At 38.5% G+C, this 13194-nt stretch overlaps 1 protein-coding gene across 1 annotated transcript in view; it reads left to right on the top strand.

Moving 5' to 3' along the window:
* Positions 1-13194, top strand: part of CSMD1 (CUB and Sushi multiple domains 1) — a gene marked incomplete at both ends in the record, with an annotated part of 1257610 nt that overhangs the window by 340596 nt on the left and 903820 nt on the right. The window contains one exon of the mRNA XM_082305706.1: positions 11245-11357. Coding sequence (XP_082161832.1) covers positions 11245-11357 — 113 coding nt within the window. The remainder of the gene's footprint in view (positions 1-11244; positions 11358-13194) is intronic.

Below are 13194 nucleotides of genomic sequence, written 5' to 3' on the forward strand. Positions count from 1 at the left end.
TTTTAAGATTTCCTTCTTGAACGATGCCCAGCCTTCGTGGACTCCTTTGCCCTTCAGGACTGCCCCGAAGGGACTCTCTCAACCAGGCTCCTGAACAGGCCAGAGTCTGCCCTCCAAAAGTCCAAGGTGGCAGTTCTGCTGACCCCCCTCCTTACTTCTCCAAGAATCAAAAACTCAATCATTTCATGGTTATCAATTTCATGATCGCTACGCCCAAGACAGCCTCCAACCATCACATCACCCACAAGTCCTTCTCTGTTCACAAACAAGAGGTCCAGCAGGGTGCCTCCCCTGGCTGGCTCCCTCACCAGCTGTGTCAGGAAGTTCTCTTCCACACACTCCAGGAACCTCCTAGACTGTTTCCCCTCTGCTGTATTGTATTCCCAGCAGACTTCTGGTAAGTTGAAGTCCCCCTTGAGAACAAGGGCTAGCAATTGCGAGACTTACAGAATATTCCGTCCGCTTCTTCATCCTGGTTGGGTGGTCTATAACAGACTCCCACCATGATATCTTCCTTCTTGGCCTTCCCCCTGATTCTTACCCAGAAACACTCAACCCTATCATCACCATCATCAAGCACCATAGGAAGTGCAAGCTAGCTTCACAACTGAAGTTATGTAAAAAGAAGTCACTTTATACACTGTTGTGGATTAATGTGACATACCTACCGAAAAGATGATTGAACGTGATGTGAGATTCGTATGTGAGAATAACCAGACAAAACTCACATAATGAATCTTAAACTGACTAATGCAAATGTTTTCTAAGATTGTATCTTGAACTGTTTGACAAGGGTGGCAAAATCACTAAGAGATCTTATTTTTGCTGACTCAACTCCCATTTTTTTTTTTAATTAAAAAATGTTAAATCTCACCTGTGATCTATTACTAACAATGGTCTTACTACTATATTTTTTATTATTAAATTCATCATATTCTTATTAGTGAGCTAACAGATACTGGGGTACAGGTAACAGGCCTGAAGAAATAATTCATCCTATGAAATCTGATCACATAATTTTCTAAAAATATGATTTATTTGGAATATAATTATTTATTAATTGAATCGAATCACATTTTAACTTACATCTGTGTAATTTTACTTCTACTGTATCCATCTGGGTTCATACCAGTACACCTGAGGTGCCTTTGGTCTAAATATCTGTGTACTGTTTGTTAGAAGGCAGAAAAGTAGTCTGCTCATACAATTGTTAACCTGGAATATATGATCTTACTTAAAGTTTCAGTGTTTTTTTCTCAAGCATAAAGAGTCATTAGCTTTATAGTAACTGAAATAACTTCTTTCTCTTAAGGGTAAAACACTGGTTTTATCCCCCTGGCAATAATGGTTTATGGTAATACTTTATTTTTGGCACTCTGTACAGCACTACTTTATTTTTGTCCAGCTTTATCAAATATTAGCTGATGTTTTCTTTCAATGTCATTTAGCACAGAGGCATATGAAACCATTTCTATGGCCGAATTTTGTGTACAATGGGTAGAAATCGTTAAGAAAATACATGATATAATGATGTAGAGATAAGGTCTGCCAGGAAAAGAAGGTACTTCTGTGTAGCCATAGTGCAGTGCCGTGGCCTACTGGTTCATTTAGCCAGCAGCCGCCAGTCTCAGTGACTGCCACGCATTTCAGACATAAACTGGCTTTTTTCTTCTGTAGCTTGCACTACATTGGAGCTTGGGACTGTAGGGAAGTACTGTGATTCTCCGTTACACAAGCCCTTTTCTTCTCAGCATGGGTTAAGTAAGTAACAAACCCCACTAGACCCATCCACTGGTAGTGAGCGCTCTGGGAGTTGCCCTCTCAGATCTGCCATGCGATCCCACCATGCCAGACGTGCTGGAGCCCGCTGGCTGCTCAGACGTGGCAGGCCTTTGCCAGCAGTGGCAGCCCCTTGGGAAGCCCTCAGGCCCACCGCTTTTCTGGGACCTGCCTCCGCTTCGGTCCCCTTCATGGCTGCGTATTGGTTTTGCACTGGCCAACTCGTCTCATCTTTTCCTGCTCTTAGTGACACCCAGTAACTGCGGTTGCAGGCTACCGCAGCATCAGGGTTTCCTGCAGCAGATGTGAGCTTTGCTACTCTGGTCATTTGGTGGCAGCTAGAGAAACCAGCTGCTTTTTCTGAAGGCTAAATGTGTCAAAATCATTACACTTGCAGCTTCTTTCTGCTTAGTGACTGAACTCGGTGAGTTTTGGTTATAGGGGACCTTCTAGACTTTACTGAGGGAACTTTTTTCTTTGATTGCTTTGATCCTTACTTTACTAGTAAAATATTAATTTTATAACTCCTGCAATTAATCCTTAGTTAAGCTAAAGTCACAGGAAACATCAGGAAGTTTTCACATGACCATACCATAGAAAAAATATACATATATTTAGCTATATGAAAGGATTGAATTAAAAAAAAAATTGCCTATTCAGAACTGATAATTAATTTGAGATTATAAATCTTAAAATACAGAAGAAATGTGAGCCTTTTGTATACTGCTCGTAGTAGTGCCCCTACAATGAGGTGCACATACCTCAACTGCCTCTAATTAGCAGGATGGAGGAGCACCTCAAATTAATTAAACCAATAACGAATGGGGGAGCAGCTGAGGGGTTTGCAGGAGTTTTCTGGGGTGTAGTGAGCTATGAGAGACAGCTGGTGGAAGGAGTCTTGTGGCCATCTGATGAGAGGGCTCTGAAGTTAGTTTTCTAGAGCAAGGGAGAGCAGGAAGCAGGGGCCTGGATGAGCAGTGTTGGGGTGTTGCTGTGAGTCTGTAGCCTGGGACAGGCTGAAGATGGAGGAGCCTGAACCTGGAGAAGGCAGTACTGAGGAAGACTTGGCACTGCTGGAGTAAGAAATGTGAGAGCTAAGGGGTTTTAATTAATGATTTTTTTTTTTTCTTAGGAAAGAAAGCTGAATGACACTCATTAATGTGAGGAGGTGTTGCTGTGTAAAACATATATATATATATATATATATATAAAACAATCTTATGCTGGAAAGGTGGGGAAGCAAAGGGTAACTTCTGTGTGGAGGATTCGGTGTGCTCTCTAAGCTGGGGCTGTGCCTGTTGCAGTGTTTCTTGTACAGTTTTTTAAAAGAACAGTCACTGTTACCTTAAGCTTGAGAAAAGCAACCAAATTTGAGCCTCTGAATGAAAAAGTTGACCTTGAACAATTTGTTCTATGCGTCTTCCCTTTTTCTGTGAATTAAAGAAAAAAATTGAGGCTGGGGGTAGTGGGATTAGATATATGTATATTTAGCCTATCTTCTGTGATAGAAAATCAGTTATAAATTATACATCTTGAACTAATCTTATAGTAGCTTCTTATTCTTTTATATATGAGATGGTATCTTAGTCAGGTTTTAAATCTTCACTTCCTCTTGACAATAGAATGGATGTAAATTATTAAGATAAGCCTCCTGTGGTTTCATACATGGCAGGTAACAGGTTGGTTTACTGGAATAGATATGCTGGTTTCCTGGCTTTATGTACCATTAGGTGTCTTAACCTGTGGGTAACTCTTCTCGTTGCTGATAGCCAGTATGGACAGGAGTTGACCCCAGGGATGGCATCTTACAATGATGAACAAAACAGGGGAAATCCCTATATAAGTTTTAACAGTGTGCTCTTTTGGCTCCTGCAGGTTGTGTAATGAGGCAGATAAACCTGTGGGAGCATGACCCATAGGAGTGGCTGTGGCCAGCTTTCTTTGTGATTTTTTTTATTTTAAGGTTTTTTAATTATCTCTGGTATTTGCAAGAGTGAGCTTTGCTCCAGAACAGCAGCTTATGGCAGTGGACAGAGGAGATGAAAATTCTCCAAGATTTGGAAAATAATATTGCAAAAATCACTTCACATTTGTTTATTTGTGATTATACCTTTTTGGCAGCTACCACTTGCGTGACTAAAAACTTCCGTAGGAATAGTTATAACATCATATATTCTTATTTTCGTGTGTGAAATTTCACCATAAAACTTAGTACTTATTAACCTTAAAAAGTGTATCTTTATTATGTGATATGCAATTCTATCTCTGAAATAAGTTTGGGGGGGGGGAATACACTATCAGTCATAGGCAAGAAATCAATCTTATGGAAATATTTGAGTCTTGAGGCTGCCTTTACATACATCTTTTCTAATTATACAAATAAAAAATACTTTTTGGACTGTTCTGGATTATCAGTCTGTGGTTTGAACTAAAATTTATCCATAAGAGAAACTTTGAAGTAAATCCTTACAACTCCCCTGTTATGCTTTTTTAAAAAGTTTGAGAGAAGCTTTATTTTTAAGTAAGTGGTCTTTAAGAAGAGAAAAGAAATATTAAATATATGTATATAAAAAAGGTTTTCTGACCAGCTGTAATCTTGTCTGCTCACTGTCAACTTCCAAGTCTAAGTCCTCTGCACGCACAGCGTTTTAGCACCGAGTTTAGTTACATGACTGAAGTACTGTATTTGCCCATACACAACTAAGACTGCTTTGTTCTTAACTGTGTTGTTCTCTGCGATACTTCCACTCGGCTGGTACCATCTGTTGGGAAAGTTAGCCTGTTAAAACTCTTGCCTTTGTCTAGAGACACACCTATTCAGTCTTACAGATTCAAAACTAGGTACATGAGCGTTAACTTCTTTTTGCACCTGCTTTAAAATAGCACCTCTCACTCTCCCCTCTATTTGGAGAAGGGAACTTCAGAGCTCGTGTGGCTTCATAAAAGGTCACATTATGGATATGTATCCTGTAATCATGTTTGTTCTTATAGCATTGCTGCCATTTTCTGTGGAATAACTGGAGTTACCACGTTCTTGTAAACTACTGCAGTAGCTTCTCTTCTGTTCAGGTATGTTCAGGTAGCTTAGGCTGGTTCAAATTATTAATTACTAAGATAACATATTAATGATTTGACTTTCAAATACCTAAACTTGAGGTGCACTTAAATAGATGATGCTTTTGCAGTGTTCTCTGCTCGCATCATCAAGGCTGTATTGGGCGCAGGTGCCCTGGGGGCCCCAGGGCGGCCTCTGTGAGGCGAGGCCGGGGCTGCCTCGTGCCGGACACAGCCGGTTCCAGCCGGCTCCGACCGACCGACGGCAGGGCACGGCTGAGCCCCGCAGCCACGCTGGGGGCACCTCGGGGAAACGTGTGTAAGAAATGAGAGAAAACACCACAGAGAGAAGGAGGGAACAACAAGTGCAACAGCTCTGCAAGCACCAAGGTGAGAGAAGAAGGAGGGGGAAGAAGGTGCTGCAGGCACCGGAGCAGAGATTCCCCGGCCGCTTGTGGAAGAGCCCGTGGTGGAGCAGGTGGCTGTTTCCTGAAGAAGCCACTGCCTGTGGAGAGCCCGCGCTGGAGCAGGGTAAAAGCGTGAGGAGGAGGGAGCAGCGGGGACGAGCTGTTATGGACTGACCCCATCCCCCTGCACCCTCTGAGGGGAGGGGTAGAGGAGTTGGGAATGAAGGAGTGAAGTTGAGGCTGGGAATACAGGAGGTGGGGGGAGGGTTTTTATTTAATTTATCTTTGTTTCTCACTATCCAAACATATCTTAATTGGTAATAAATTAAACTAATTTTCTCCAAGTCTGTTTTGCCCATGATGATAATTGGTAAGTAATCTTGTCTTTATCTTGGCCCAGGACAAATTCCATCTTATTTTTCTCTCCCCTGTCCTGTTGAAGAGGATCAGTGAGAGAGTGGCTGGGTGGGGGTCTGGCAGCCAGCCAAGGTCAACTCACCACAAAGGCATTAATAAAATCAGGAATAAATGCCAGGAATCCATAGAATCATATCTTGATGGCTTTTTCTTCAGATCCCTAATAGTGTATACATATTATTGACTATTGGTGATGTTGGATGCATAAAACATGGAGGGGGTTTGCCTGCTTTTTATTGACAGTAGTTCTAGGGTAATGTCCAGTTAAGCTAAATATGAGATACCACCTTTTGAACATTTTCAATGTGTTGTGCTTAGTATTTGACTTATATGATGCAGTGAGGTATTTCTGGAGAACTGCAATAGATAGCCTAAAGCAATAGCCCTTAAGAGACTGACTTGCCTCACTTTCTGATCTGCAGTAGATCAGCACAATCTTTGAGGTAGCACCTGCCAATAACTTTATGTTTTTATGTGGTATGGTGAGTTTGATATGGAATGAGTTATGGCTCTCCTCTACATCAAATGACAATTTTAATAGTATGTAAAATCTGAAAGGATATGACACTGATGGCAGACAGCTCTTTGGTGTTTTATATAGCAGTTAATGACTTATATCACTTCATGGTAAAATGGGAGAAATGTTAGGTTTTTTTCCTTATACAGGTGGCAGGGGGGTGGAAATCTCTGGTTTTGTAATTTATCTGTGGTTTGCCTAAAATTGCTTTGGGGGTAATTCATAGAAACTTAGACTTACACTTTACCTTGTTATTAATTACATTGATCCTTTTGGCTAATAGCTTTTGCAAGAAACATTAGATAGCTAATTTCAGCAAGAATGTTTTGTCTTAGCCAAATGGATCCTAGTTACTTCCTCTGAGAATGCTTCTGGGAACAAGCTGTACAGATGTATGAGCAGAGCTCACATATATAAGTGTGTGTGTGTATGTCAGGCACAATTCTAAAAATGTTTAATAGATCTGATTCTCCTAACTATAAAAACGTGGCTTCATAGATTTCATTGGCCTAATTTGAAAAAAGAATCAGTTTTTGGAGGATCCTTCCTTCCTCCAAGGTTGTTTTTTTTTTTTTTTTTTGGCTCCTAAATCTCTCAAGAAAATTTGTTATGCCTTGGTAAAATTTTGTCACATATGGTAACCTGAACGCATCACTTTGTACTGTAGGCAGATGTAGGAATAAATAAGCTAGCAAATAAAATGGTGAAAATGCTTCTATTTTTCCTTTGCCACTGCGCATTGGTTTTGGCAATTGTGAAATGAGTACGTACTCTTGTTAAAGTGGTCTGATTATATGAGACTCTTCATGCTGGATAGCTGTTTCTGATAGAGCTATTCTAGAAAGCTTTATTTGACCATTTCAACTATGAGGGCAGTGCAAAATGTTTAAATAAAAAATAAAAAATCTAGTGACTCTGGGAATAATAATGTAATAGTTCTCATTGGAGGAAAGAGAAGCGGAGATGTTTTTGTGTCAAGGATGTCTTTGAAACACCTACAGAGATCAGTTCAGCTGTAACCATGCTTGAAGGCCTATCAGTTTCTACATAAACAGCTGGGACTTGCTAAAATTTCATAGCTACACTCAGCAAAGATTCAATCCCTAATAAACTTACATAACTAACCTAAAACTTTGTAGGCTGGTTGTACTTCTGTATTTCCTCAAAAACTGCTGAGTGTTCTTGTTTTTCTTGCAGCAGCTGCTTGTGATAGGGACTGTGCCCATGCCTTCCTTATGGATCATGGATTCATTGAATATCTTGGGTTAGGAGAGACTATGGTTATCTAATGTTATCTCCTGCTGACACTGGAGCCAAGTCTGAAGATTGTGCTGTTCAGGACTCTGTCAAGTTACCAATATCTCCAAGGATGGAGATAGCAGATCCTCTCTGGGCAGCTAGTCCAGTATTTGACCATCATCATGGTGGGGTTTTTTTCTAATACAAAACTGAAATTTCTCTTTTTGCCCCTTGCTTGTTGCTTCCCATCCTTTATGCGCTTCCCAAAAGAACCTGGATCTGTCTTTTTCTATACTGCTCCAAGAGGTAAGTGAAGAGAGCAGTGAGGTTCACCCCTTAGTTGTTGTCTTTTAAGGGCTCAACAAATCCATTTTGTACGTCATTTGCTACAGACCGTTAACTATATTGCCACCTGCCCCAGAGGACTTGCCGTGCTATGTGTTTAGTACCAGAAAGCCCCAAAATGTGCCCTCATAAGTAGAGGGTGGAGAAATTCTGAGCAGAGCCAGGTGGACCTGCTAGGTACACTATTGCTATGCTATTGGAAAAAAAAATCTATATATTTATAGACCTTATCACTAGAAATGACTGGATGTCAAGATCTGTGAAATGACAATGTAGAATGAAACGTGGTGTTTTTTTTCCCCTCAAACAGAAGCTAAACTCAGTACTGGTGTACCACTGTGTTTTCTATTACAGGTTCTGCTTCTTCTCTATAGACAAGCCAAATGTATTCCATCTGTGGCTAAAAAGTATTTTAGTGTGTGCATTTTGTGCAGATTCATGCTACTGGAAGTTAAGGAAATAGCAATATTTTAAGCTTTAAGTATTGCCATATGCTTTGTATGAAGTAGTGCAAGTTTATTAAATGACAGTTTTATTAGCAGAGGGACTTGAAATGATTCTGCTTTCTTAGCACATGCACTTGTCTGTCTAAACAGTTCCCTTTCTGGTTGCAGTAAAGGCCTACACATTAATTGCCAAGATACATTTGCAAAGTAAAGCAACATGTGAAGGCGTGTGATTTTTCTGCATGATGAAATGAATGTGCAAAATATATTATGATTCATGAGCTATAACTACCTAGTGAAAATGTTAGTAAGGGGGGGATGGGGAAATGACTTGGTAGGCTAGCAGTGTTTTAATTCTGGAAATGTCTTTGAAGAATAATGCTCTAGATTTTCATCTTCTGTCTAGTTTTTGTTTGCAATCAATTTCAGGACATTTGATCTCATGGAAGTTATTAGAATACTATGAAAAGATGCTTTCAGAAATGTTTCAGGCAAGAAGGCTACTGTAGAGGCACTCAGGTAGTCTGTTGAATGGCCGACATACAGATTTCTTCTATTTGAGACTTTTCCATAAGCTTTTTTAGGATTACTGTAATATAAAGAACTTGAAAGAACACATTACAAGTTCATGTATTAATTCCTTGAAGTTTACTACATACTTGCCTTTGCCTATGTCTGTAAAACCTTTAAGTGCACTAATTTAAGGTATAAAAGAATATATTTGTCTTCCTTTAATGTGAATTGCAATGTTAGTGTTCTGGTTTTGGCTGGGATAGAGTTAATTTTTTTCCTGGTAGCTGGTATAGTGCTGCTGATCTAGTATTTCAAGGGGGTTACTATCTATAAAAACAGTTTTATTTATTGAGCAGATAAAGAATCTATATTATGGGAGTGATACTTATTCTCATAACAGAATCAAAGCAGGTAGGTCTGGAAATCATGACAATAGCTCAGGATGTCCAATCGCTGCTGAAATGGGCTCATTCATATGAACCAAATCCATGCCAAGTGGAGCAAACACTGATCAGCAATGAGGTAGCTAAAGCTGTGTAGTTCCACATTGATATAACTTTTTTTGGTCTTTTTTGTCTCCTGTGTAGTGTGAAGTGTTCAGGCTAGCTGTTTCTATTTTTCTGTGTGTTTCAACCTGATTTTCCTTCCCTTACAGTGGATGCTAGTTCCCCATATTTCAGCAAAAAAAAAAGGTAGATCCAGGAAATATTGTAGTGTTATAAAAAAAATAAAAAAAAATCCCCTTTAAACCAGAACTCTTTGTATCCCTTCTCAAAGAGGGAAGAAGCATGTAAGTAAGATCAGAAATTACATACCCTAAATTAATAATCAACTGTCATACTGTATACTCCAGATGTAGGGCAGTAGTGATAACCACTTTAATTTATTAAATAGAACAAGAGAAACATTTCCCTAAAAACTGCAACATTTAGTGATGATGAGAGAAGATACAAAAGTCTGAACATAAGATGTGGCAAGCCTCATGGTAGTTCTGCAGTTTGAGGGAAAAATCAACCTGGTTATTTCTGGAATTGGAGTAAATGAGGTGGAAAGGAATAGGAGTAATAGGTTGACAAATACATAGAAGGTGAAAAGATTAGAGCAAACATCTAATTAGCACATGGGAGACCATGTTGTTTAAAAAGAAAGGAAGAAATTGCAGAAAGCGCTTTGCTGACTTATGTTGCCTTGACTGTATGCCTTCATCTGTATTTAAAGCTCTCCTTGCTTTGATCTCAGACTCATCTGAGACTGTTTTCCAAAGCTCAAAATTGGAAAGAGATGGGGAACCACCTGACTGGTGTAATTCAAGCATGGAGTTCCTCTTATATGTTTTTAATATGAGTGTTCTTAAATAAGCCTAATTTTGCAAAGAAGAACTAGCTCAGTGATACTGCTGTATTAGTATATTGTTTAGTTATTTATCTTCTTCAGTTTCAGATGCAAATTAGTGAACTATAGCATCAATGTACAAAAAAATTTCAAACGGAACATGGATTGTCTTAACCATCCAAATTAAAAAGATATCAAAGCATTTTTGTTGCGGTAGTTTTTTGGTGTTTTGTTGGTGGTGTTTTTTTTTTTTTTAATGAGCTTTTCCAGTGTCTGAACTCAAGAAGCTCTTTCAGGGTGAAATCTGAACAAAAGATGGCTTTCTGGTGTGTTGTCCTGTACCCAGTGGATCTCATACCTCTACTGTAAAATACAGAAATTAGCTAGTGATGGAAGCTGACAGTATAGTTTTGGGTTTGTGGGACAATAATGGTGTCTTATGTCTTACTTATGAGAAATTATTCTGATCATTAAGAAACCAGCATCAATAGTATCAGCCAGGTCTAACCAATTGTCTTTAGTGATGTTTCAATAAAGGATGTAAGCATTTTTTTTCCATCTGTTTTATTCTCAAAATCAATCAAAACATTTATTTGGGGAAATTTTCTTAAAATCAGTATTGCAATGTAATTATAGTTTATCCAAAATTCTGGTTTTTTTTATGTAAAGGTAAGACTGCAAATACGATTGGAAATGTAAGGTAATTTTTCTGGAGCTGTAAAATGGAAGGGGGTTTTTTTGTTTTCTCGTTAGTTGATGTATATGACATTGAACGTTTGAGATGTGTGGTTTTTCTGAAGCAGCAGCTGGAGGACAGACAGAATAGTCCACACTATCTCAAATTGTGTTAGTTACCTCTGTGTAGAGTTAAGGCCTGGATCTCTACTTCTAGGTGTGCTAAATTTATGTGTCTTCATCTTAAAATGAATCCTATAAGAAAATCTTTGTCTTTATAGATACAGACAGGTCTTTCTTTCAGCGTTCTCTGTTGGAGAATGCACAAATGTGTTAAAATAGGAGGGTTAAAAAGAATGTGTTTGAAACTTGACAGTGAATGTTTAAAGACTGCATCAGGGTAAGAAGCATAATGCATTGACAGTTCGGATGTGGAAATGTGATGCTCATCACACCTACTGATGTGCTTTATTTTCTTTATTTTAAAGGTTACAACAATTTGTGCCTTCTTGTTTCACAGGTTATCTGGATTTCAGCTTCCATCATCTATTGTGAGCACAGGATCTATCCTCACACTTTGTTTCACCACAGATTTTGCTGTCAGTGCTCAAGGCTTCAGAGCTATCTATGAAGGTAAGAACTCTACTCTAAAGACCTACCAGGTCTTTATTCTACTCGATACATGTTTTTGATGTTGAAACGTGATGTTTCAATTTTTATTGTTTGGGGTTTGAATCATCGGTGAATATTACATAACCTTTTTTTCCTAGCATACTTAAATGTTACTACATCATGGCCGTAGTCTTGATTTTGAAGTTTAATTTAAACTAATGCTTTAATTTCTGCTGGAATTCTTCGTCAAAGTTGTCAGGCTTCCAAAGCTGGATTCAGAAATGCTTACATTTAAATGGTTTTCTTATTATTTCCTAAATGACTTCTTTTGACAACTTCTTTAGGCAATGCCTAACTTAAGGGACATAATGATAAAAACGAGAGGAGATATGATACTAACTGGTCTTGAAAATCAATCACTAATCTTCTCCTTGTAGAAAATCAAAACGACAACAAAAATATATGTATATACAAATTTTAAAAACAAAACCAAAAACCAAAAGCAGTTGAAAATTCTTTCTGTGAAAGGTGTTAGACTGCAATGATGACTGTGCACTTCTGGAAAAAATAAGGCCAAGCATGTCATGTGTTCTAGTGTCTACCAAGAATTAAGCTCATAAAGGTGGACTGATACCATTTCCTTAATACTCTGAGTTGTACAAAAGGCTTGGAGATCTGCAACCTTTGTTTGTAAAAATTACCAGATATAGTGGTATTAGGTCAGTTGCTTAGCATTGTTGGATAACGAAGGTGTTTTGAGGGTAACTTCAGGATTGCTTTCAAACTGGGTGTGTGGTGGTTTTGTGTTTGTGGATTTTTTTTAACTGCTATTTTTTTAATCATGGAAAATGCAGGACTGAGTACTAGAACTTGCAGAAAGCTCAGTTTCAGATTAGTTCTCAAATGCAAGGGCATTTTTTCTGTGGTTTCATAGGTACAATCCTTTGTTGAAAGTATTTATTCTGGAAAAGGTGTGTACATAGTTAAGTGAGAGAATTAAAAGCAAAATATTTTTATCAATGGGGTTGATGTAGGAACTTTGAATCTAGAAAGCAGTATGGTTTGATTGTAGCTATTCACTAGGACTAGCATTTGCAAGTGTGTAAATCCATTACCTGTGATCTCTTAAGTTACTTTGACTTTTTGTAAAATGGTGACCCATGTATCTTCAAATGCTTGATAAACTTGATTACATTTCTCCTAGAACTATCCAAAGTCCCTTGAAACTTTATGCCCCTTTCTTGACAACACCTAACTCGGCTCCATATTGATGCATATATTTGTTTCATATTTGATTAATGTTTTGAAATTACAGTGTTCTTTAAAGTGTCTTCTGAAATCAGTGTCCTTGTTGAGTGGGTTACCTAGGTGTGAAAAGACAGAGGTGAAGGAGGTGTCATAGGTAACTCAAACTTTTTTGTTTTGAGCTTTTTCTGTTTGGCATGGGAGGCTCAGCAGTATATCTTTCCTTGGTAGCTATTTCTCCCTTTCTTTGTCCCCCAAAGACTCATTACTTGGTAAGTCTGTTGATCAGTCTCTTTTTTTTTTTTTTTTTTTTATAAAAACAAACAAACAAACTGAGATGAGGCCTGTGAGGAAAGGCTAAGAAAGTTTCATTTTAATAGTCTTTATAAGTTTTATTAGGTAAGCTGCAAAGGAGTATTGGATGCCACAAAAACACCAGGAACTGTTTCCATTACCTCTATAGGAAGTTGTTTCTACGTACCTGTATTTTTCTGTTCTAGCAGATGCATACGATAGCATATTTCATCCTTTTATGCAATCTGAGCAGTTTGTTTTTCATATGGAAAAAGACAGTGAAGAATGCTAAGGGACGTCTCTTGACTGTCATCTTAGG

This window comes from Platalea leucorodia, assembly GCF_965183815.1.
Source record: "Platalea leucorodia genome assembly, chromosome: 3".
NCBI lineage: Eukaryota > Metazoa > Chordata > Aves > Pelecaniformes > Threskiornithidae > Platalea > Platalea leucorodia.